General features: G+C 42.9%; 1 protein-coding gene across 3 annotated transcripts in view; it reads left to right on the top strand.

Moving 5' to 3' along the window:
* The window catches only part of AGPS (alkylglycerone phosphate synthase), an 83500-nt gene that overhangs the window by 17519 nt on the left and 38619 nt on the right, over positions 1-27362 (top strand). Inside the window, exon 1 of one of the 3 annotated variants that reach the window (XM_079978365.1) lies at positions 14898-15162. The exons of the other annotated variants lie outside the window; for them this stretch is intronic. Within the exon in view, the coding sequence (XP_079834491.1) occupies positions 14972-15162 (191 nt within the window). The 5' untranslated portion in view covers positions 14898-14971. Of the gene's footprint in view, positions 1-14897; positions 15163-27362 lie in introns of those variants that run through there. 3 annotated transcript variants of the gene reach the window in all.

Here is a 27362-nt window from a genome sequence, read left to right as displayed (position 1 = left end):
AAACCCCAAAGTCCCATGGCAATCAACAAATGACAATGGGGGCAGGATCGTGAAATCTGGAAGCCCCTAGTCATGAACCAGCACATGGGCAGTGGATACAGATTCAGTTGTTCTGACTTAAGGAACGAGGCAGTTGAGCAGCTTGGCAGCTGTATCCATGACTGAGCAGCCCTTTTTAGGATCCACTCTGCTAACTCTGAAAAGGGGAGGGGCTAGAAAAGGTGTCCTAAACATAGTCTGCCTCCCTTTTCCCCTGACTGGATTACCGCGCCCAGTGGGGTCACCACCCAGTGGTCGTAAAAGACAACTGAACTTGTGGAACACGGAATATACAGACTTTGTCAGATAGTGAGTGTCCTGAATGCAGAATTGCCATCATTGCAAGAGAGCTGTGACGTTTTAACATCAATATTGCTGCGCTTCAAGAGACTCAAAGAGCAGGTGAGGGACAACGGATAGAAGAAAAAGGAGGCTACACATTCTTTTGGAAGGTCAAAGCACACCAGTGCAAGTAGATAAATAGGTACTGCCGTGGCAGGAAGGTAAACGACGTTTCCGTACGCTCTGGTTTACGTCACAGTGTTCCGTTGCACCAGAAGTGGCTTAGTCCTGCTGGCCACATGACCTGAAAAGCTGTCTGTGGACAAACGCCAGCTCCCTTGGCCTGAAAGCGAGATGAGCACCACAACCCCATAGTTGCCTTTGACAGGACTTAACTGTCCAAGTATCCTTTTCCTTTTGCCTTTTTCACCTTTTACATTGTGTTCCAGTGAAAGCATGTCGTTGGTGATCCAGATTGTTAATCTCTGTTCCTCTCAAAATATTACTGTGTAGCCTTCTCTAAATTGGAAGTGTGAGAGAACAGCTTTTATAGAAATATGGGGTGGAGACCTATTCCACAGAATCCAAAGACCTATTCCACAGAATCCAGAATGCTACAATGTTCCAAAGCAGTAGCATCCACCCCCAAAATTCAGGTTCTGTGTATCAAAAATATCTCTAGATTTTCCTCTTTACATGCATGGGAACACAATCCATTACATAGAGAAAGCATCAAAGCCCAGATTCCTTGCATCACAACATTTCCGGCTTCTTCACACCTCACAACCCCTAGCAAAGTTTGACTTACCATTTTTCAGCCTCTGGAAAGGAAAAACCATACATAAACTTGCATGGGCACACACAAAGGTATAATTTTTGCTGTGTAGTCGCTAATATATTTTCCTGGCTTAACTTGGAACTGTTATCTTCAAGGTTGGAACAAACCGCTTAAAGCTTCTTTATTATATTAACAGCTTAGGTTTTTAAAATAAAACATTTCAAAATGGAAGGACAGAACATGGTAAGGGAAAAATACAGTGATGCATAGCTCACCTGGTAGAGCATAAAACTCTTAATCTCAGAGTTGTGGGTTTGAGCCCCATGTTGGGCAAAAGCTTCCTGCATTGTGGTCCTTTCCAATTCTATGATTCTTTAAAACCATTATAAGTAATAAGTAACAAATAAGCGTAAACAAGCATTGACTTACTAGGTTGTGAAATACAGAAGTTTGTCTTTCATGCTTTTGCTTTATTAGGGTTGTCTACTTACTAGAATCATTTTTAGATAATACTGTTTCATCGTGACCCCACCCTTGAGCCAAGATTTTATGGCCTTTGTGTCCTCACTACATCCAGTGAAAACAAATGTTGTTGGTGATCTAGATTGCTGATTTCTGTTCTTCTCAAAATGTTCCCCAAGGTGAAAGGTGAAGTTGGTGAACAAACTTAGTGTCAGGGAACTGCCATCAGTGCCGGAGGCAGAGAGCAAAAGCCAGATGGATTATAGAGAGCCTCCAGGGATCGGGAGAAGTAGCTCATCTTCTGGGGAAGAGAATAAACGCAGCTCCAGTGGAGAAGGGGGGCAGGTGGGGGAAGTGGCGAGGCAGTCCCAGGACTCCTTGCCTGGGAGAAGCGAGGAGGGAAGGGGTCCTCCGCTGCCCACTCGTTGCGCAGAAGGCATTCGCGCAGAGAGGGCAGGCGCAGACTGGGCATAAAGGAGCTTCTCTGTTGGGGGAAGTTTAAGAAACGCCCACTCACGGATTCTGCCAGCGATTGAGTCAGCCACAGGTGAGTGGGGCTCCGGACAGATAAAGTTTACTTTGGCAGTCCAGCCAGGTATTCGCAGCCAGCCAGGGAGATATTTGCCTGCTTGCTCACGAGCAACCCCTTGGAAACATAACACTTAGATTATAATTTATTAGAATTCAGGATGGATTCCTGGTAGCATTCTGAACTCTTATTTGCAACATCATATTTCAAAAAGGACACTTCTGCTTTGAAACTCTGATAAACCTTTTTTTTAAAAAAAACAGGCTTCTAAGGCGAAAGAAAAGTGTATTTTTACCATTGCACATAAATGGCGAGGAGGTGGAGAGGGTTGGTAGTTTTAAATACCTGGGCACTTACATCTCTGAGGACCTCTCATGGACTGCAAATATTAATATGGTTGTGAGGAAGGTGCAGGGGAGGTTGTATTTCCTGAGAATGCTCAGAGGATTGAATCTATCTCAGCACCTACTTCTGTCCTATTATCATAGTACCATTGAGAGTGTCTTAACCTATAGTATATTATCGTGGTATGGGAGCAGCTCTGGAATGGATAAAAAAGCCTTACAGAGAATAATTAAAATTGCCCAGAATGTTATTGGGCTCCAACTACCAACCCTGGATGAGATCTTCACGTCTCGCAGCTTGAAGAAGTCACACAATATCCTGAGAGATCCCACCCATTCTGCTCACAACCTCTTTGAACTGTTGCCTTCGGGCAGAAGATATAGGACAATGAAAACACGAACCACACGCCTCCTGAATAGTTTCTATCCAAGAGCTCTGATTGCACTAAACAATGATCTCAGGGCCAGTTGTAAGAAATAGCAAGCAGTGAGTAGTAAGGAATGAGATAGGTTTTAGGTTATGCTATGCTTCTAATAGGTTGTGTTATATTCTGGATTATGTATGTTTTAATAGATTATGTCTGAATAGGATGAGAGTGTTGGAGATACGTGCAAATGTGTATGTGAATCCGGTCTTGGGTGTTTGATTTTCGTTGTTGTGTATACTGTGTATATACGGACAATGACAATAAATTTATCTAATCTAATCTAATCTAATCTAATCTAATCTAATCTAATCTAATAGCTTTGTGAGAAGTTTATATTTTGAGGAAATCTGCAGAAGACCAATGAATTCAAGACAACAAAAGAAAATCCCCAAGTAAATAAATAAGTGAAAGGCTTGAGAGAATGGATAGCCCTTGAGTCCTTTTTAGAAAAAGTTAATAAACTAACAGTGCAATCCAACTACACGTACTCAGAAATATATCCTACTGGTAAATACTGATGAGTGAAGGATTGCAGCCTACATAACCAGCCAACCATTATGAGACCAAGTAGTTATTCAAGGTAGTATGTGCCCATCTGGATGAAAATACAAGCTTTATCTTCATCCCAAGGTGTTGACTGTACAATTTCTTGCAATCCTCATTCAAACGAACTCTCTGCCTAATTTCACCATAAGCATTATATTTACATCAAGTCATTGCATCACCATGTAAATACAGTTTGTGGGTATTGTTTATTGTACTTTCATGTCCATTCTGACAATCCTTCTGTGGTTTTAAGAATGTTTTAATTAAGGGAGAGGGCAATGGTCTTAATTAAGGATTACTACATGAAAATTTCATAACACTTTGTTTAGCAAGGTAGTTAGAAGTGGAAATGAAATCTTTTAATAATTGTGTGTGTGTGCACGCACTTTAATTTCTCAAGAGAGCTAGGCACACAGGTCGAACCAGAGCAAACAATGAGTGTGATACAGGCACAGCAATCCAAACTAAATCAATCCAGTATGCTTAGTGGCTGCCAACAATATTGTTGTTGTTTAGTCGTTTAGTCGTGTCCGACTCTTCGTGACCCCATGGACCAGAGCACGCCAGGCACTCCTGTCTTCCACCGCCTCCCACAGTTGAAGTTGGTGAACAAACTTAGTGTCAGGGAACTGCCATCAGTGCCGGAGGCAGAGAGCAAAAGCCAGATGGATTATAGAGAGCCTCCAGGGATCGGGAGAAGTAGCTCATCTTCTGGGGAAGAGAATAAACGCAGCTCCAGTGGAGAAGGGGGGCAGGTGGGGGAAGTGGCGAGGCAGTCCCAGGACTCCTTGCCTGGGAGAAGCGAGGAGGGAAGGGGTCCTCCGCTGCCCACTCGTTGCGCAGAAGGCATTCGCGCAGAGAGGGCAGGCACAGACTGGGCATAAAGGAGCTTCTCTGTTGGGGGAAGTTTAAGAAACGCCCACTCACGGATTCTGCCAGCGATTGAGTCAGCCACAGGTGAGTGGGGCTCCGGACAGATAAAGTTTACTTTGGGACTTCCGGTTGGCGCCAGCGCTAATGGCGGCTCTTTCTCTGACCTCCGGAGAAGGGGCTGCTCCACGAGTTCGGGTCTGACCGCTACGGCGAAGCGGGGACCCCTAAAATCACAGGCGCGGAAGCCTGTGAACAAGGAGACTCGGTGGGCACTTTTTGCGCCCCCCTTTACTGCAAAAGAGCCTTTTTAAAGGCTCCGGAGGAGCATCGGGGGTGCGCGGAGCTGAGAGTCGCTACCCAGCCCATGGAGTGAAGCCGCATCGCCATTGACGGAGAGCGCCGATTCCTTCCTGAAATTTGGACTGAAAAGAGATTCCCGTGAGCAGGATTGGAAACTTTACCGGGATTTTAAATCTGCCTCCCCCGGATTGCATGATCGCTAAAGCAACAGAACCAGGAAGCTGTAATTGATAATTTATGGAGAACTTTTGAAAGGACTAACCCTAGCATTGAGTTTAATCCCCCCTCTAGTAAGCAGGAACGGGGGGGGGGAAGAAGAAAAGGAAACCTGCAGGAGAAAATTTTAAGGGACAATTTGCTGCAGCCTCTGACTCTGGGAACGGACTGTCTGGGTGAAGCACTTTGACAGGGAACTGTCAGATGTGTTGCAAAGTGGGGACTTTATTAGATACAATTGCCTGAGATTCTGTAGAAATAATACTGTTGCAACTAAAAGACTGAAAGGCGTTTCTTAGTAACTTTTTCCCTCTGAGGGTTTTTGGACTCTTTGTTTCTCTGCTTATTGGATATCTTGGCTCCCTCTAGAGGGCTGAAGGTAACAGTTGCAACATTGACTGTTAAAAACAAAGTCACTAGATTTTTCCATTCAAGACCTGTTCCTGTGGGAACGACCTTGGGACATGAGTGGCCCTGCAGATGAGATAGCAACAAGATCTAAGGCTAAAGCAGCACAAAAGAAAAGGGGCTCTTTATCAGGACTATTGCCAACAGGCCCAGTTGGACAGGAAAAAGGAATAAGTGCATTCATGGAGTCAGTGACGCAGGCATTACTGAAGATAAATGAATCTTTAGAAAAGCTGAATAAACAGAGTACAGAAAATACCAAGCAATTGACAGATCTAACGGCAAAACTAGACTTGAACACTAAGAGCGTGACATCTAACACAGAGATTATAAATAAATTGGTGCAGGAGAACGCCAGAATTAGGAAGATTGCGGAAGAAGCTAAATCTACTGCGGAATCTATACAGGGAAATTTAGTACCGGTCTACAGGAGGCTTGACCAACATGAGGCGACCCTGTCTTTATGGGATATGCAACGTAAGGAGAAGAATTTGAGACTTAGGCTTGTTCCAGAAAGTGAAGGGGACAGCCTAGTGGACTTTCTCACAAAAGAAATTTCAGATTTCTGGCAGGTGAACCTAGAGGAAAAAGAATTTGAGATAACAACTGCCTTCAGATTGGGCAGAAGGCAAGGCAGGAAGATTCCAAGGGACTGCCTGATAACACTGAGATCTAAAGAGGAAAGAGACAAGATACTAAGTTTGCATTATCAGAAGACACTCCAGATTGAAAATGCCTCTGTGCAAATCTACAGGGATATCCCAAAATATATTCTGGAGGTGAGAACCCAGTTCAAGAATTTGGTTGACCTGCTGAAGAAGAACAACATACCCTTTAGGTGGGAATTTCCACAGGGTTTGTCCTTTAACTTTAAAGGAAAGAAAGTTAAAATAAGAACAGTACAAGATAAAGAACAATTTTTGGACAGGTACGAGGAGGACCTGGTGAAAGGAGTGTTAAACTCGACATCGGACACAGATTTGGGGAACCTGACATTTGGACTCAAATCACCAACGGACGAAGAACAGCTGCAGGGTGCAGTTGGAGGTAACTAACTAACAATGTCTCTGCGGTTTTTAACTTGGAATTGCAATGGACTGAACCTTCCCAGAAAAAGGCGCGAGGTTTTTCATATTTTGAAAAGAGAACAACTGGATCTGATTTGTCTACAAGAAACCCACGTGACAAGGGCACATAGAAGATTACTTATAAATAAAAGATTGGGACAAGAATTTATTTCATCAGATAAAGTTAAGAAAAGAGGAGTGGTGATTTATGCAAAAGAGAAACTGGCTCCAAAACAGATTTTTAAAGATGAACATGGAAGAATTTTGGCAATTGAGATACAGATTCAAGGAGAAAAAATTTTGATATTTGGAATTTATGCACCGAATGAAGGGAAGGCAGAATTTTATAAGAAACTGCATGAGACATTAATGGACTATTTGGACTATAAGGTGATCCTTTTAGGGGATATGAACGGCGTCGTCTCTACAAATATGGATAAAGCACAAAGACAGGTGATCTCCAAGGATGGGAGATTACCTAAGACTTTCTTTGAAATGACTGACAATTTGGACTTGATTGACATCTGGAGAACAAGAAACCCTCTCGAGAGGGAGGGAACATTCTTTTCGGAATCACAGATGACCTGGACAAGAATAGATCAAATATGGATTACTAGTGGAATGGCTCCAAAGATAAAAAAAGTGGAAATCTGCCCAAAGACATGCTCCGACCATAATGCGGTAAAGATGGAAATGAAAATAACAACAGCTGGCTCCTTTAGATGGAGAATGAATGACACCTTATTTAGAGATCCAGAGGTTTACCAAAAGGCCCAAAAGACTTTGAAGGATTACTTTGAGATAAATCTGAGGACAGAAGTGGAGAAAAGAGTGATCTGGGACGCAAGTAAGGCCGTGATGCGGGGTTTCCTGATACAACAGAATTCCTTAAAAAGGAGGAAACAGCACGAGAAGAAAGACAAGATTCTGGAAAAGATAAAAGACAGCGAAAAGAAATTGAGATCTAAACCAAAGTCACATGAGATCTTGAGAGAAATTAAACTGTATCGGAAGCAATATATGGAATTGATGAACCAGGAGATTGAATGGAAAATTAAGCAAATGAGACAAAAGACATTCGAATCGGCAGATAAATGTGGAAAACTCCTATCATGGCAATTGAAGAAGAGACAGAAACTGAACACAGTCACAAGTTTGGAGGTGGATGGAAAGAACATTTTTAAACCAAATGAGATCAGTAATTGCTTTCAGAGTTATTTCAGAAGATTATATGCACAAGGGCCGGAAAACGAAAGAGAAATGGAAGAATTCCTCAAGAAATATGGATTACAAAAAATTTCGCAACAAAGTACACTGGTCTTAAATGAGAAAATAACTGAACAAGAAATAGAGGGTGCCATTCAAAATATGCAATTGGGGAAATCTCCAGGGCCAGATGGATTAACCTCCAGATACTACAAAGCTTTGAAGGACTGGTTAATACAGCCGCTTAAGGAGGTTTGCAACGAGATATTAGAGGGGAAAAGGGCACCCGAAACGTGGAAAGAAGCTTTTATTACACTTATACCAAAGACTGAGGTTGATAAAAAACAGATCAAGAACTACCGCCCTATATCATTACTTAATGTGGATTACAAAATATTTGCAGACATTCTGGCAAAAAAGATTGAAGAAGGTGTTGGTGGAGGAGATTCATAAAGATCAGGCAGGCTTTCTCCCGGGTAGACATATATCTACCAATGTAAGGAATATAATTGACATTATAGAAATGTTGACAGTGAATATTAATACAAAGGCAGTCTTAATCTTTGTGGACGCGGAGAAAGCCTTTGACAACATATCTTGGAAATTTATGAAGAAGAACCTTCATGGGATGGGGGTAGGCCAAAAGTTCGAAAATGGTATAAGTGCAATTTATTCGGAGCAAAAGGCAAAGTTAATTGTAAATAATGTGGTTACTGATGAACTATTTATTGAAAAAGGGACACGGCAGGGGTGCCCAATATCCCCATTACTTTTTATATCGGTCCTGGAGGTTTTGTTAAATATGATTAGGGGGGACCAGCTGGTGAAAGGGATTCAGGTCGGAGCCAGACATTACAAATTGAAGGCCTTTGCAGATGACTTAGTATTGACTTTGCAAGAGCCAGACACTAGTACCAAAAGAGTTCTAGAATTAATTCAAGTATTTGGTCAGGTCGCAGGATTTAAGTTGAATAAACAAAAAACTAAGGTACTGGAAAAAAACTTAACAAATGTTGAAAGAGAGAGATTCCAAGAGGAAACTGGGTTAACGGCGGCAAAGAGTGTAAAATACCTGGGGATTAACATGACATCTAAGAACGTAAACTTATTTAAGGATAATTATGATAAGTGCTGGACAGAGATAAAGAAAGATTTAGAAATATGGTCGAACCTGAAGCTTTCCTTGTTAGGTCGAATTGCAGTAATTAAAATGAATGTATTGCCTAGAATGTTATTTTTGTTTCAGACATTACAAATTGTTGATAAATTGGACTGTTTCAAGAAGTGGCAGAAAGATATATCTAAATTTGTCTGGCAGGGCAAAAAGCCCAGAATAAAGTTTAAGATAGTTACTGATTCTAAAGAAAGAGGGGGGTTTGCCCTGCTGGACTTAAGATTGTATTATGAATCGGCAGCTTTCTGCTGGCTAAAAGACTGGCTACTTCTTGAAAATGCAGACATTCTAGACTTGGAAGGATTTGATAATAGCTTCGGTTGGCATGCATATATTTGGTATGACAAGGTTAAAGTGTATAAGGGTTTTAAAAATCATATTGTTAGGAAAGCACTATACAATGTTTGGATTCGGTATAAAGATTTACTGGAAAATAAAACTCCCAGGTGGCTTTCACCAATGGAGGCTAAGGAGGTAAAGAAACTTAATATGAGAACTAACTGGCCAAAATATTCTGAAATTTTAGAACAAGAAGGTGGTGAATTTAAACTACAAAGTTTTGAGAAAATAAAGTCCAAGGTATGGGATTGGCTCCATTATTTTCAAATAATGGAGGCCTACAAACAAGACAGGAAAATCGGTTTCCAGGTGGAGAAATCGAAATTAGAAACAGAACTGTTAGAACCCAATACTAAGAATTTATCAAGAATGTATAACTTGCTGTTGAAGTGGAATACAATAGATGAGACAGTGAAGCCAGCTATGATTAGATGGGCACAGGACATAGGTCATGACATTATGTTTGCTGACTGGGAGCAGTTATGGACCACAGGTATTAAATTCACGGCATGTAATGCCTTACGAGAAAACATTATGAAAATGATTTACAGGTGGTACATGACTCCAGTCAAGCTTGCGAAGATTTATCATTTGCCCAATAACAAATGTTGGAAATGTAAAGAGACTGAAGGTACCTTCTTCCATCTTTGGTGGACCTGCCCAAAGATTAAGGCCTTCTGGGAAATGATTTATAATGAGATTAAGAAAGTACTTAAATGCACCTTTCATAAGAAACCAGAGGCATTTCTCTTGGGTATGGTCGGCCAGCTGGTGCCGAGGAAGGATAAAAACTTCTTTTTGTACGCTACTACGGCAGCAAGGATTCTTCTAGCAAAGTATTGGAAGACACAAGAGCTACCCACGCTGGAGGAATGGCAGGCGAAAGTGATCGACTTTATGGGACTGGCAGAAATGACCGGCAGAATCCGCGACCAAGAGAAAGAGACTGTGGAAGAAGACTGGAAGAAGTTTAAAATATATCTTAAGAGCTACTATAAAATTGAGGAGTGCTAAAATGCTAAGGGAGAGGAAGACGTAGAATTACAGCGGTAAATTTTGTTTGATTTAGGGTGAAATTGAAAAGGAGAATGAATTTATATTTAATTGGCTAAAAGGGTTGTTGAATAATTGTTAAAAATAAAAGGATGCAAAAAGGGGAAGGTATGGGGAAGTCCGAGAAAAGAGGCTTATGGAAATAAGGTTAAGAAATTATGAATTTATGTGTTTGTTTGTATGTTGTTTTTGTTGTGTTTGTTAAAAATTGGAAAATTAATAAAAAATTATTAAAATAAAATAAAATAAAGTTTACTTTGGCAGCCCAGCCAGGTATTCGCAGCCAGCCAGGGAGATATTTGCCTGCTTGCTCACGAGCAACCCCTTGGAAACATAACACTTAGATTATAATTTATTAGAATTCAGGATGGATTTCTGGTAGCATTCTGAACTCTTATTTGCAACATCATATTTCAAAAAGGACACTTCTGCTTTGAAACTCTGATAAACCTTTTTTTTAAAAAAACAAGAGGCTTCTAATAGCTTTGTGAGAAGTTTATATTTTGAGGAAATCTGCAGAAGACCAATGAATTCAAGACAACAAAAGAAAATCCCCAAGTAAATAAATAAGTGAAAGGCTTGAGAGAATGGATAGCCCTTGAGTCCTTTTTAGAAAATTTAATAAACTAACAGTGCAATCCAACTACACGTACTCAGAAATATATCCTACTGGTAAATACTGATGAGTGAAGGATTGCAGCCTACATAACCAGCCAACCATTATGAGACCAAGTAGTTATTCAAGGTAGTATGTGCCCATCTGGATGAAAATACAAGCTTTATCTTCATCCCAAGGTGTTGACTGTACAATTTCTTGGAATTTCTCATTCAAACGAACTCTCCGCCTAATTTCACCATAAGGATTATATTTACATCAAGTCATTGCATCACCATGTAAATACAGTTTGTGGGTATTGTTTATTGTACTTTCATGTCCATTCTGACAATCCTTCTGTGGGTTTAAGAATGTTTTAATTAAGGGAGAGGGCAATGGTCTTAATTAAGGATTACTACATGAAAATTTCATAACACTTTGTTTAGCAAGGTAGTTAGAAGTGGAAATGAAATCTTTTAATAATAATTGTGTGTGTGTGCACGCACTTTAATTTCTCAAGAGAGCTAGGCACACAGGTCGAACCAGAGCAAACAATGAGTGTGATACAGGCACAGCAATCCAAACTAAATCAATCCAGTATGCTTAGTGGTTGCCAACAATATTGTTGTTGTTCAGTCGTTTAGTCGTGTCCGACTCTTCGTGACCCCATGGACCAGAGCACGCCAGGCACTCCTGTCTTCCACCGCCTCCCACAGTTTGGTCAAACTCATGTTTGTAGCTTCGAGAACACTGTCCAACCATCTCATCCTCTGTCGTCCCCTTCTCCTTGTGCCCTCCATCTTTCCCAACATCAGGGTCTTTTCCAGGGAATCTTCTCTTCTCATGAGGTGGCCAAAGTATTGGAGCCTCAACTTCACGATCTGTCCTTCCAGTGAGCACTCAGGGCTGATTTCATTCAGAATGGATAGGTTTGATCTTCTTGCAGTCCATGGGACTATCAAGAGTCTCCTCCAGCACCATAATTCAAAAGCATCAATTCTTTGGCGATCAGCCTTCTTTATGGTCCAGCTTTCACTTCCATACATCACTACTGGGAAAACCATAGCTTACAATACGCTGCATCCAAACCCAGCTCAGTGTTGACTGATACTGACAACAGCCAGCAGAAAGTGTCTGAGCTCAGCGGAGGACCAAATATTTGCAGCATCTCTAATGCCACCGGACACATCGCCCACCAACTGCTTCACCCCAACCCCCACATCTCACGAGTTGTGCCAACAGCAACAATTGATCTAGTCTTGCTGCCAACACTACTGCTACTTGAGGGGGCACTCTCAGCATCAGGTGGTTGTCTGCCGCCCTCCACCAAGGGTACCGCCTTCTCCACTCTCTCTAAATAAATAAATATATATATCCCAAATTGATAACAAATCCAATCCAATCCAATCACAATACAAACAGATAAGACCAAATTACATTTCAAATTAAAGAACATTTCAGAGGGGCTTCCCACGTTCTGGATGTCTGGAGAAATTGTCTCACACATTCCCCCCCCCCCCCCGCTTTCTCCGCTGTTGTTATGCCTGTTTCCAAATTACGATCTTAACCTCTCAAAATATCTTCAGTCGCCGGTGCATATCTCCTCTCATACTGTATTAAAGAAATCATTATGTCCATTCGCCTGCCGGAACACAGTTTAAGACATGTTGTTGTCCATCAATATGAATTCTCAGCGCTGTCTCCCTCCCAAATCTGGGCTGTTGTACAAGTCTGCTTCATTTACAGGTTAAAGACGCCGTACACTCTCAAGTTGTTTAACAAGCTGTTATTCCAACGTTTTTTTGTAGCCCATTTCCTGGCCTGACCTTGTGGATGGGGTCTACGCCAGTTTTACCCGTGAGAATGTTTGGGGCTATTCTTTATAGTCATTAAGTCTGCTGCTGGGTTCCTGTTTGGGAGTGGAACCTAAGGAAACAGTATCAGTGGGAGCATCACTTCCTCACTGGTACGACAGCTGTTCCCCGTAGTGCCCTACTTTGGAGGGCATAACCTGATTTGGTTGCACTGCTCAAAAGAATTCGAAGAAACAAGTGCAAATACATCCCCATCTTCTTAAAAAAAGCAGTGGTTTTAAAGCACTGTACTGTCTTCACTTGTCAGTACAGAGCGGAGCATCAGAGTTAGCAATGTAGACATTAATGGAGATGAGTTTATCTTGAATTTACTGCTGGAATAAACGATCACCGCTTGAAAGTGAGCCAACACTGCAGTTATCCAGAGGTTATTTTCTTTAATCTAAAGATTCTGCAATTGCAACACAGAATGCTGGCAGCCAAATGCTTTTGGAAGTCAAGTATAATGACTATATTACATCCATATTGTTCCAGTTGCATAGGCAACTACCTATTACTTTCCCAGCTCAATTTAAAGTGTTGCTTTTGACTGTTCCTCCCTTGCTTTGGACGCCAGGTTATTTAAAAGACCATGTGCACCCTTATGAGCCGGGCCCTGAAACGGGCTTGGGAGCATCTACTCTGTGGCCTGCCCTCAGGATTTTTCATCTTGGCCAGAGCAAGGGGCCTTTTCAGTAGTGCTTGCACATCTTTGGAACCATGTCCTTTGTGCTTACCTTTAAACTGACCTTAAAACGCTTTTCGATTAACCTAGGATTTTATAGATGTTAGCTGCCACCATTTTTATGAAGTCAGTTTCGAATGATTTCAATGATGATTTTGATTACGTACTGTCACCTGCTATTTTTTACTCTAAACTTCTGAAAACCACCTTATTTTGTTTTATTGAAAATGATGTTTGAGAGGAAATAAAATTAATTTGAGAGGAAATGTGAACCCCACTGCAAAAGCATTTTAAAAATACAAATAAAAATTCCCCAAACTTATAAAGGTAAAGGTACCCCTGACCGTTAGGTCCAGTCGCGGACGACTCTGGTTGCGGCGCTCATCTTGCTTTATTGGCTGAGGGGGCCAGCGTACAGCTTGCGGGTCATGTGGCCCCATGACTAAGCCGCTTCTGGCGAACCAGAGCAGAACATGGAAATGCTGTTTACCTTCCTGCCGGAGCGGTACTGGTCGGAAAGCCCTAGGCTCTGTGGTTTAACCCACAGCACCACCATAGAGAGCACCTGACAAACTAAGACCCATGTCCACCAAAACCCAACGTCTTACTTAACAGGGTCGGCCCAGATATTTTGGTGCCTGAGGCAGAATTGCAGCCTCCGCCCACTCTCCCTGCCAGTGAAGAAGGGCTGGGTGAAACAGGAGCAAAGGGGGAATAATATCTGGTTGGTCTGCCTAAAATCATTTTGTGATAAATTTAGCTATTTCTTCTCTGCTTTTGCATATCAAGCAAAACAGACGTAATCTGAGATTTGGGGCTATAAGGAATATGAATCTTTTTTTAAATTCAATTGACATAAGTGTTTATTGTTATAAGGAAGGGGTTGGATAGTTTATACAAAAGAGTTTATTCTAGAAACTTAAAACATTTTTGTGTGCAGCAACTGTTCACTGCAAACGGCTGTGTCCCTGAGGGGCAGCCTCTGGCTGTGGAAACAAAAGACAGTTAAATCAAGAGAAGTCGCTTCACAAATCGTTTTTGTTGATTGTCGACTGCAGCAATAAAACCGCTACCACAACTTGCCAAAGCACAGCAGATGCGGTTTCAAACTGGACGTAGGGATTCCTGTGGGGTTGGACTAGATGACCCTTGGGTCCCCCAACTCTACAACTCTATGATTCTATGTGATATACATTGGGATCTGCCCCGCTTCATGGATCCTGCCGCCTGAGGTGGCCAACTCACTTTGCCTCATGGGTGAGCCGGCCCTGCGCCTAATAAATTGTGCTGGCCCTAAACATTCCTGGATAGCTCTTTGGTTATCTTTTGATTTAACACCAAGGTGGCAGGTTCAATCCCTATGTGTGCCAGCTGCATATTCCTGCAGTGCAGGGGGTTACTAGATGACCCACAGGATCCCTTCCAACTTGACAGTTCTATAATTCCACCAAGGCTGCCCAATCAGGGCGGCACCTCTGGCACAGGTAAAGTTTTGCAGGACGGTTTGGCCTGCCTGTGTCGCTGATGGGCCAGGCCCAGGGCCAAGAGTCCAACGTTAAGCAGGGGGAGGAGCCAGAAGGGGAGGTGGGCGGAGCCACCGCTCGCGGGTTCCTCTCGTATTGCCCGCTCTCCCAAACGGACTCAGCGGATAATGCAGTGGATAATTTCGGCGGGAGGGGGGGGGGGCTGGGCTGGGCCGCGCACGCGCGCCGCGCGGCAAGACAGCCTATAACTGCCGCGGCCCGCCGCGTTCGACCTTTCACCCTGACGCTGAAGGCTCAACGCGGAAGCGCGATGGCGGCGGCAGAAGGGCCGGCAGGCGGCAAGAGCGGCGCTTCCCCGTCGGCTGCGCACCGGAGGCTGCGGATCCTCTCGGGCCACCTGAGGAGCGGGCCGCCGGAGGCGCACCTGTCCGCTGCCCAGTGCCGAGGGCGGGCGGCGCCGGCGCCGGCTCGCCCTCAGCCGAGCACCTTCCCCAAGAGGCGGTAAGCGGGTGGGGCGGCGGGGGAAGCCTGGGCGAGGGCGGTTCCTCCCCGGTGGGACGCCAGCTGGACGGGGGCTTTCCGAGACAGGGGGCAAGGCCTCGCCCCGCCGCCCCTCGCGGAAAGGGCCCGAAGCCGGTGCTTTCCTTGCAAGAAGAAGGGGACGGAGAGGCAGGAAAAAGCCGTTGCTGCTTTCCGCTATTCCTCCCTTTGGCCTCATTTAATTCGAAAAGAGAGTTTGGGGGCACACTCAAGTCTCATTTCTCCATAACATCTGAATTAGGAGATCATATGTAGGCCCTGGGCTAGTGCCTGGGTTATTAAATCTAGCCGACAGGGTCTGATTGGTTGGGTCCAGAGCATGGTTAATGCTTCATTACTTGCGGGAGGAATGGTCTCTGATGTCTTGAAAAAGGTAGGTGTGTGGCTTCTCCTAAAGAAACCGACTTTGAACACCTTAGACAGGAACAACTGTTGACCAGTAACAAATACACCCTTTTGGAGGATGATGGGGCAGCTACAAGCATGTTTTGATAGCAGATTATTTAGATCTGTTCTAATCTGGGTTCAGGTCTGGCCATGGGACTGAGTTGCCCTTGGTCTTCCTAATGGATATTTGCAGTGGGTGGGAGAGGGTGTGTGTGAGCTTGATCCTGCTTCTTGATCTATGGCTTTTGAGACCATCAACCATGGTATCTTCCTTGACTGGCTCAAGAATGGGAATTTGGAGCACTGTGTTACAATGATTTTGGTTCTGCTTCTGGTACTAAGGAGAGTGGGACTGGGAAAGTACTTTTCAGGCTTCTGGAGGTTACGTTATGAGGTGCTGCAGGGCACTATCTTAACTCCATTGTTGTGCAACACCTATATGAAGCTGCCAGGAATAATCATTAGGAGTTTGGAAACAAGGTACCAGCAGCATGCTGATGACACAGTTCTATTTCTCCATAACATTTGACTTGGGAGAGAGCATTGGAATCTGCATGAAAGCAGTGGCGAGATGGATAAGGAAATATAAGCTGCATTTGAATCCGGGTAGGATAGAGGCACTGTGGGCGAGTGGTTCCTGTGCCTGAGAATTTGCTATGAGCTTCAGGTGCCATGTCCAAATAAAGATCTTGTACACCTGTCCCCACTAAGGTATGAACCCTATACAGTGGTACCTTGGGTTAAGAACTTAATTCATTCCGGAGGTCCGTTCTTAACCTGAAACTGTTCTTAACCTGAGGTACCACTTTAGCTAATGGGGCCTCCCACTGCCACCGCCGCACGATTTCTGTTCTCATCCTGAAGCAAACTACTTAGCCCGAGGTACTATTTCTGGGTTAGCAGAGTCTGTAACCTGAGGGGTATGTAACCCAAGGTACCACTGTATAAGGATACAGCTTGTGCATTATACTGCAGGGAAGACACACCCACCCACCCACTCACACCCACCCACTCACCTTCCTGTGTTGGACAAGAAATACAAAAGTTGAGTGGGCAAGTCAGTTGATGGTAATGTCCAAAGTAGCTCAGATTCAGTTTCCCCCATTTCTGTTACATGAAAGTCTTGAAGACCAAGTTAAATAGGAGTTATGTGGGGGTGGGGTGTTTGCAGTGTATATATCTATGAACCTGTAGAGAATAAACCCATTTATGACAGCATTTATTTAACTTAACAGTGCATTTGGTATTTCATATTTCCATTATTGAAGATTATACTAATATGCCACTCCAGTAGCGACATCTTGATTAGTAGCTGCTGCTTGGTTAGACCCTGAGTTCCTTGTTTGAATGCTTGAAATTTAGTACAGTGGTACCTCGGGATGCGAACGGGATCAGTTCCGGAGCCCCATTCACATCCCGAACGGAACACAAGACGCGACGGTGATGTCATTTTGAGTGTCTGCACATGTGCGAGCGGCAAAACCTGGAAGTAACGTGCTCCGTTACTTCCGGGTTGCCGCAGAGCGCAACTCGAACGCGCTCAACCCGAAGTGCATTCAACTCGAGGTATGACTGTATTCCTAATTAATACTTGACAGACCACCATAGAACATGAACAGGATGGGGTAGAACAGCCAGGTAGTCAAATCTCCTGTCTGTTTAAATTTTGGTGAACAAGCAGGGCAATGTGACTGAAACACTTACCAGGTTGGGTGGTAACTCTTTCTCCTGCACAATTTTCTTAATTAAAATTGCATACAGTATGCATAAGATTTCCCCACAAGGAAATAGTGCGTTTTTGTGGAGAGTTCATTGGGAAAGTGTTGCAAGGAGAGTGGTTTAATCTCCTTCCCACAATGCCATGGCCCAGATCTGGATTGGATTCTCCTTCAGCTACTATTTGCTGAAATTCTAAGCAGTGGAACGTCCACTTATGAATCTCAAGCATCTTATCTTGTTTGGCTTTAAGAAACTTGTTGACTTTATCTAGATTTACTCTCAGTGCATAGTGCCAACAGCTCCCTCTCCCCCAAAACCTTTTCTTAAGAAATCAACCTTTTATTTAGGTAAGGATATTCAGACTGTGAGGTAAAATGGTTACAAAACAAAATGTGAATTACTTTGCTTGTTAAGGGAGTTTCCTGGTGGGCAGTAGAAGTTCATGGAATGTGTCAAGAGAAGAGTAGGGTAGCTGCACTGTGAAAGGACTGGGATTAAGTGAACAGAAAAATCATACCTTAAATGACAGCAAAGCCCGGTATACAATGATGTGCATTATCATTAAGTATTATGTGTCCTGCTAAGATATTATCACATGATCTCTTTAACCCCCGCTTTGCCCCTGGCAGGAGCAGACTTGCTATCCAAAGTCCTACTGACTGTATCTTCAGTCATGAGAAGCCAGTTGCCCAAGGGAGATCAGCCCATAGGCAAGGTCATTAGCAGTTTTTGACTCCTACTTGTTCCTATGATTAAGTAAGCTTTTGCGTGACAGCATTGATGGGTTCAGGTTGTTCCCGGGGCCACAGGTAGTGCAGAATGTGGTGGCCCTATGCAGCTCAAGCCCAGTATACTTGCCCTGTCTTAACCTTTATATACCCAGTAGGTTACTGCATCTTGCAGGAGCGTTTCTCCTTCAAGTTCTGAAGATCTCAAAAGCTTGCTCTACAGTAACAGAGAGCTCTGCCTCTTCTGTGGAGTGGCACTCCAGTTGAAATGTGACATGTACCTTCCTTATGCCCCTTTTTTTGGAAACAACGACATTCTTGTTCCGATAAGTAATTCCAGCTAGATGAATAGGTTTCTGCGTAGGTGTCCATTCTGTATTTCTTGTAAATTCATCTTTCGTTAGTTTTGTGCTGTTCTGTTACTGTTTTTAATGTATTTGGGACATCACCTTGGGCATATGTGAAAGTGAGAAATAAGAACAACAACGTTCTTAAACACACACACTTCTCTTTTTTCTGCAGCTGGAGGTTGCCTGGTGGAGAAGGAGAAACCATTGGCATTCCAAAGGGGTGGAGGGAAATTCCCAGCTGGTGGATCAGTTCCAGAACCAAGCCAACCTCTGTGGGCCATTAGACTATACCTCCGCAGTTGACAAGCCTATACTGGTTCCTTTTACCATCAAAGAGGAAGCAGAGGCATATCTCTTAGTGCTGTGGTTCATAGCACTAAGATCAGTATGTCTGTTCTTAGTTCAGGAAAACCAGATCTCCATGCCTTATGTCTTATGATGACAGGCAACAGGTGTGTGTGATTTGCTTTTCTTCTGCTTACTTCCAACAGGGACATAAAGCAGGAAATTTCAGCAGCACCAGGCATGGCATGCAAGGGGACTGGTGTCTTCTATTACTGTGTTTCTACATTCACATGCCTCTGTCAGGGGTCCTGCTTGCTGTAACTACTGAGACCAAGAAAGTACCCCAAGAAAGTACACTGAGACTCCATAGCTGCTGGCAAGAAATGTGTTTTTGGTCCCCCATTACACGTTAGGCAAGTGAGTTGTCATGCTAAGTCATACTCAAACCCATTGGAAGAAATAGTCCTAAGATAGTCATGACAGTTTTAAGTCCACTGATTTCAGTGCATCTACTCAGATTATCACATTGTTGGCAAGATCCATTCATTGACTCCCTTAATTTATACTACAAGTGAAACTTCAGACTGAGTGTTTGGTATTTTTGAAAGTCCCTTACTTTCAAAGTCTCCCTTAAAGACTTTTTTAAAAAATGGCTGTAGATTCTGTTGCAGATCTTTAAAGAAGAAAAATGTTCTGCTGCATATATTTTGTTTGGGTGATATTAGAGGTCCACTAAGTTTGGATGGGCTTGGTATTCGGTTATTGTTTCTAGTAGCCAAATTTTTGATGCTGTATGGAAGCAAAGTACATATTGTCTTAGCCGTGTAGTTTCACATTTCAAGCAACACATTCATCAGAGGATTAAAAATAGAAAACAATAAGATGAAATTTTTTCAGAGTTGGAGAATCTCTTAGCTGTTTGAAAAACTTTTTTCAGTATGTATCAAGAGCACATTTCTTACTTCAATCATTATCAGCTACTTAATGGCATCTCCTCTTAAGCCAACTGTCAGATCATATTTCAAATGAACATTTTAACCAACAAGAGAAAGTCTCAGTAGTGATTTATAGGAGTTTCAAAAATAATTGAAGAAAGAAGGATTTGCTGGTCTTTGCCGTGGGGACTGAACTCCAGGGTTATTGTGGGGTTTGGGCAAGGTTATGTTTTTTCCATTCCCCCGTCACTCATCCACGTTCCTCAAAGATTTCTTGGGCGCACGGCAGGGAGTAATCCTTCCAGAACATTTGGAAGTTAATTCCTGTTATCTTTGTCCCTCGGATATAATAAGATACAGTAGCCATCACTAATCACCACTTAATTATCTCTGCCAAGGGTCTTGACAGAGATGACTAACCAGCCATGAGGTCTCCCCGGAAGTCCTGAAACCCACTAGATTTCTGTAGCTGTAAGTTGTTTACAGTTTAAGTTTTTGATACTGTCTTAATTGTTGTAACCTGCCCTGGGACATTGGGGAAAAGTGTGAGATGGCGGCGAAATTATTATTATAAGCTGCAACCCAAGATAAAAGGGCACACCTAGCTACTTTAAAAGAATTGAGATTCACGGATGCTGTGATTACTAAGAACCAGCATGGTTTCTCAAAAACAAGTCATGCAAGAAGAGTCTCTTTCCTTCTCTCTCTGGATAAAGCTACAAACCTGGTGGATCATGGGAATGCTATGGAGGTTGTGCACCTTGCTTTCAGTAAGGCTTTTGACAAAGTTCCCCATCATATTCTTGTAGAGAAGCTGGTAAAATGTGGGTTGGATGAAGTAACTCTTAGGTGGATTTATAGCTGGTTGACTGACCAATCCCAAAGAGAGCTCAATAACTTTTCCTTATCCTGAAAAAAAGTGACAAGTGGAGTGCCACAAAATTCTGTCCTGGGCCTGTTGTTGTTCAGCATCTTTATAAAGAACTTGGACAAAGGAATTGAGGGGATGCTCATCACATTTGCAGATGACACCAAACTGGAGCTGCAGACAGAATCGGGATTCAATATGACCATAACAGATTGGAGAACTGGGCCCAAATTAACAAAATGAAATTCAATAGGGACATATGTAAGGCTCTTCACTTAGACAGGAAGAACCAGCTGCACAAATATAAGATGGGGGGCACCTGGCTTACTAGCAGTACATGTGAAAAGGATCTAGGGGTCTTAGTAGACACAAGCTTAACATGAGTCAAAAGTATGATGCAGCAGCAAAACAAAACAAAAAAAGCCAATGCTAAGCTGCATCAGCAGAATTCTAATGTTCAGATCAAGGAAAGTAATAATAACACTCTATTCTGCCTGGCGGGCTCTGGTCCATGGGGTCACAAAGAGTCAGACACAACTAAACAACAACAAATTCTGCCTTGGTCAGACCACACCTGGAGTACTGTGTCTAGTTCTGGACACCACAATTTAGAGACATTGACAAACTGGAATGTGTGCAGAGGAGAGTGATGAAGATGATCAAGACTCTGCAAACCAAGACTTATGAACAGTACAGTGGTGCCTCGCAAGATGAAAAGAATCCGTTCCGCGATTCTCTTCGTCTAGCGGTTTTTTTGTCTTGCGAAGCAAGCCCATTGACGGCTTAGCGGATTAGTGCTATTAGCGGCTTAGCGGCTTTTAGCGGATCAGCTGATAAGCGGCTTAGTGGCTTAGAAAAAGGGGGGGGGAGGAAAAAAAAGGTCGGAAAAACTCTCAAGACATTTCATCTTGCGAAGCAAGCCCATAGGGAAATTCGTTTTGTGAAGCGCCTCCAAAATGGAAAACCCTTTCGTCTAGCGGGTTTTCCGTCTTGCAAGGCATTCGTCTTGCGGGGCACCACTGTATAAACTCTGATATATCAGTTGGGTGGCAAATGGCTCCTTAAACCATTTGGAAGTCGCCAAAACGGAATGTCTAGTTGCCATTTGGGGCCAGGAGGCTTGAAAGTTGTATTTTTCAACACGACTTCTTGATTCTTGAAATTTGCTCTGTGCAGATAAAATATCACAAATATAATACTACCGGATGTGTTGTTAGCATGTGAAAACAGGCAAGTTCCAAGGATACCCAGGCATGCACCTCCACATGGTGGAGGCATCAGGTGCCATTCTGGCACCCGGGCATCTTCACTTGGTCGCAAGTGGCTGATAGCCAGGTGCAACATGCCTCTGGCGAATTTCAAATGCTGCTTATGAGGAATGGTTGAGGGAATTGGGGATGTTTAGCCTGGAAGAGAGGAAACTAAACAGCCATCTTCAAGGATCTAAAGGGCTGTCACATGGAAGATGGAGCAAGATTGTTTTCTCCTGCTCCGGAAGGTAGGACCTGAACCAACGGCTGCAAGTTGTAAGGGAGGAGCTTCCAACTAAACATCAGGAGTGACTTTCTGATAGTAAGGGCTGTTTAACAGTGGGAGGTTGTGAATCCCCTTCCTTGGAGGTTTTTAAGCAGAGGTTGGATGGCCATCTGTCATGGTTGCTTTAGTTCAGATTCCTGCATTGCAGGGCTTGGCCTAGATGACCCTTGAGGACCCTTGCAGCTCTGCAACTCTGATTCTTCTTCTTCTTCTTCTACTACTACTACTACCACTACTACTAATTATATTTCAGCCTTTGGCCTGAGCCTCCAGCACTGTTTTTTGCTAAAACTTTGAGAGATAGTGCCTTTTGCATACGTATCTTAAGTACTCCGTGAGAGGTGTGACCTTTCTTTTTCCAGGTAATCTCTGTTATATTAGGTCTAATTTGAGACGAATGAACTGTCATCTCCTTATCAACACGATGAAGCCTTTCTGTGGTGCAGTGGTTAAGAGCTGTGGACTCGTAATCTGGTGGACTGGGTTCGCTTCCCCGCTCCTCCACATGCAGCTGCTGGGTGACCTTGGGCTAGTCACACTTCTCTGAAGTCTCTCAGCCCCACTCACCTCTCAGAGTGTTTGTTGTGGGGGAGGAAGGGAAAGGAGACAGCTGCTTTGAGACTCCTTCAGGTAGTGATAAAGCGGGATATCAAATCCAGACTCCTCTTCTTCTTTCTCTTTTCTGATCTTCCATATTTGTTAGAGTTGTAAATGTTTGTTCACGGCAATATATCATGGAGAGTTATAGAAGAATAGCCAATGCTCTTCAAGAGAGTTGTGGATATTGTTTCTGGTTGTATATCCAAAAAGAGTTCAGTGACATATTTCTGTGTTTCATTTTCAAATTGTGATCGCTCAAAATGTAGGCCATTTTCTCCTCCTCATTCAGTGTCAGTCCTGTATTGCTGCAATTCACAGAAGTGCCTCAGTATTTGTTGACATTAACTATTCTTCCGTTAATTTTATCACCAGACAAAGGAATTTCCATAACTTGTTATTCAGCATCCTTATCAAACAAATTTTTCACAATCAAGCAACAGACAGGCTTAATCAGTTTTTCAGCTGCTGTATGTGCTTTGTCTGTTGAGGAATCAATTCAGCCAGTTGGTAAGATATAATTTGCATCTTACCTGAGACTTTACTCATTTTTTGAAATATGATCGTTGGCATTTCCACTGTTCCAACTGCCTTTCAAAATACTGAAACATTACATTTTCGTATGTTTGGGGGCCATATTGGAATTGGAAAGCTTCTCACCACAGATCAGACACATAGATTGAGGGACATTTTCATCTTCAGTCCATGTGAATCTGAGACTTGGATAGCTATCCACATATTGTTGACTAACTTTCTTTTTTGGAGGTCTGCTACTGGCGTTGAATTAAACTAGTCTTCTCCAGTACTCTGTTTGAATGGTGATTCTGGATCACATCTAGGATTGCTTTCAGTATCACTTGATGCTCATGCTCTCATTTAAAAAAGATATCCATATTCTGCAAATAAAGAAAGTGATTTTGATACTATACAGTACACTGGAGTGTTCAAATGTTTTTTGATTATTCTTTAATCTTCCTTCTGCACATGCCATCCTCTCTTGCTACACCAGTGTGGTGCACCGCACCTTTTGAGAACCACTGTGTTAAGTTGTCTGTTAAGCTATGGTGTAACATCTGCATTTATGATAGTTATCAGATTCAAGTAATGATGTGGGTGGTAGACACACCATGAAATTGTGTGTCTTTTTAAATAAAGGTGGCATCAGATTTAGAATTGTTTTCATAGGTAGATGTGCTTAGATATTTTAATTGTGTGTTAATTTATCAGTGACATGTTTCCCAACCTGGGCTCATTTGGAAGGATGAAGGGATATAAATACAATAAATAAATAAGATAGTTATGAAAATGACTTGGATTAGCAAGGAGGAAGGAAGTTCATTCAGTCTGCTGGTGTTGGTGTTTGGAATGGATGTCATTTAAATTAATTTGTTTTTATGTGCTTTTAAATGTGTTTTTGAGAATTGAGATGTTAATTATTTTAAGCTACCACCACTGTGGTGTATGCATTGCATAGGTAGGTTAGAAATTAATGGGAGTCAGTATTTCTCTGTCCAGAAGGCAATCCGTGATGGTTTGTTTTCAATTTAGCTGGAACTATACTGCACATACTCAATTTGAGGGGTGGAAACTTCTAAAAGCTCTCCTTATTTTATTCTTGTATTTATATATTAAGCTCAAACAATTCCATAGTATACACATCTGTCTGCCAGCGGGATGCACTTTGCTTGAACAATGGGACTTCCCCTTCATCTCCTTCCCCTTGCAGTTCCCTTGTGTGCCTGCCCAGTCAGCTGCAGAGAGTAGAGGGAAGTTCTACATGAAACTCGATTTTACCTATGATTTAGATTTTAAAGATTGGGGGGGGGGGATATGAAGGTAATGAAAACTATTAACCTGCTCAAATAATTATCTAAAAATATATGTATCTAAAATTACAGTTGTGGTAGTTAACTAGTATTGTTCTTGAAACATGAGTTTGACCAAACTGCGGGAGGCAATGGAAGACAGGAGTGCCTGGTGTGCTCTGGTCCACAGGGTCACGAAGAGTCGGACACGACTAAACAACAATCTGTTCCAATTTCCATATTTGTTTTGTATTATTTCCATTGGCTAGATTACTAATTCAACCATGCATATTTTTTTCCCAAACAGACAGCTTCCCGCTAACATCACCAGAGTTGAAGTCAATTGTCAATGTGTACCTTAAACCTTAGGGGACGCCGGTCACATATTTTAATTTAGGAATGTGAGCTTCAATGGCACGATTAATAGAGTGGGGAAATCTCTGAAAAGGATATGGTAAGAAGATGTCTTTAGATAGGATGGCTTCTTGGAGCAGTATTCATTCATTTATTTTCTTTTAGTATTCCTTTCAGTATTACCTTTATAGACTACCTTTCTTCCAAGGAGCTCAAGGTGGCCAATACATATTTCTCCCTCTCCATTTTTATCCTCACAACCACCATGTGAGGAAGCTTAGGCTGAGAGACTGTTCATTCAGTGAGTGTCCTAGCTGAGTGACCTTCAAATGCTTTGTCTGCCTGGTTCCAGTCCCACATTCTAACCGCTTCATCAGACTGGCTAGAGAGTATGAGATGTATTTGTGGTGACCCAAATTTCACTGCAAATTTTGACAAATGGGGGGGGGGGACATTCTTGATGTCAGGATGAATGGCGCCCATCATGCAAGGATGGTGCCTGACATTTCCACTATCTGGGGATCAATGGATCAGTTATATTTTATCTGCGCGATCAGAATGAATTTCTGGAATCAATTTGCTTTTTCTGTTTACCCTCAGCAGAAGTCATCACGAAGGAAAAGAGGTCTGAATAGGCCAATATATATGTGGACTGTCTCTGAATCAAGTGACTTCTCTTCTTTAAGTTCTCAAAGCTCTTAACGTAGCTCACAGTTGTCATCTGAACTAGCTAGATTTTTAACTGAGAATCAATCCCAGTCAGTCCATCATTTGAAAAATAAGATTTTAAAGCCGTTGTGCCCAAAAATGGCAACTAGAAATTCTGTTTTGGCGATTGCAACTTTGGTTTAAGGAGCCATTTGGCACCTAGTTTATATATGAGTTTCTAATACTACTCCCTGACTTAATCTGTATGAAGTGGTAGGGTCCAGAAATGAAATCCACATGACAATTGGCATGTAAGAAACACACATTTAATGTGGCTGAAAGACACTTTCTAACCTTTTGCAGATGAATGAAGTTGAACACTAGTTACATGGCTTTTTTGTAATATCTGCTTGCTTTGATATGAAGATCTTACAAAAGGATTGCCTGTCTCATTCAAATAAATGGAAATATTGCCACCTTGTGGGTGGTGCTTTGTGTGCCATAAAGGTAAAGGTAAAGGTACCCCTGCCCGTACGGGCCAGTCTTGACAGACTCTGGGGTTGTGCGCCCATCTCACTTAAGAGGCCAGGGGCCAGCGCTGTCCGGAGACACTTCCGGGTCACGTGGCCAGTGTGACGGAAACGCCGTATACCTTCCCGCTGGTAAGCGGTCCCTATTTATCTACTTGCACCCGGAGGTGCTTTCGAACTGCTAGGTTGGCAGGCGCTGGGACCGAGCAGCGGGAGCGCACCCCGCTGCAGGGATTCGAACCGCCGACCTTTCGATCGGCAAGCCCTAGGCGCTGAGGCTTTAACCCACAGCGCCACCTGCGTCCCGCGCGCCACCTGCGTCCCGCTTTGTGTGCCATAGCTCCCTCTTTATAACATTTCCTGATAACTTGTTGGATTGTGAACAGATAATCTTCCCAGACCCTTTGATCATTCTTCCCTGAATGTCTCCTCTCTCAAATGGGGGGGGGGGGAATGCATATGTTGTAAGTTTTGTTGCTTTGTAAAGAGATATGAGTAGTGCTCTTTTAAAATTGGCAGCGCAAATCATAAAGCTGTATGTTTTGGATGGAGGAGTGTTTTAGAATTACTTAACAACCTGTTTTAACATGCTGTTCTCACAGCTTGAATTTTTCTAAGCATGGTTCTGTGGAAACATTTTGGGGGTGATTTTCTTAACACTGTAGAGGAATACATCGAAGAAACAAGCTGTCACTGTCACACCAGATGTGTAGCGCACTTGAGTTTTTGTTTTATTCTTATCAAAGTTAAACTGCCAGACACGGTTGCAATTCTAGTTTATTTTAGCTAGGTTAGGATTGCCTTTACTGAACATTTGCTCTAGCAAATTCTCACAGCGGGTCTTTCTGCACACCTAAAGGGTGGGAAACTCAGGCTCTGGGGGCAAATGTGGCCCTCGGGGCCTTTGTCTGGCCCTTGGGGCCTTTGTCTGTCCCTTGAGACTTTTCTAGCCATATTTTTCATCAACCTTGCTTCACACCCTCCTAGAGTGATTTTTCCCTGGCTGGAATGAGTCTGTGCACTTCAATAATGCATCTTGGTTTCCTGGATGGCGGGTGAGAGAGGGTTGTGTGAATTTGTGCAGAAGCTAGTCTGCTGTACATAGGTAAAGTTTATATTTATTGCTCCACCCACATGTGCCTGCGGTTTTGCCTGCCCAGAAGGAAATGTAGTCTTCAAACTGAAAGGTTCCTTATCCCTGGCATATACCCAGCACTCTGTTGCATAGTTAGCCTCGCTTCAAGATGCAGATGTTGCATCTACAAATTTCATTCTAGCTTCACCTGTTCCCTTTTTAAGACTCTTCTAATTTGTGGGAGCAAGTTGCTGACAAAAAGCTTCCCTTCATTTACAACAATAGCATGTGGTGCTTCACACTTTCAGCTGTCACTTGTCAACATACCTACACACCTATGTCGT

Source organism: Podarcis cretensis (assembly GCF_951804945.1).
Source record: "Podarcis cretensis genome assembly, chromosome: 1".
Taxonomy (NCBI): Eukaryota; Metazoa; Chordata; class Lepidosauria; order Squamata; family Lacertidae; genus Podarcis; species Podarcis cretensis.
This window is presented reverse-complemented; position numbering and strand designations above follow the sequence as displayed.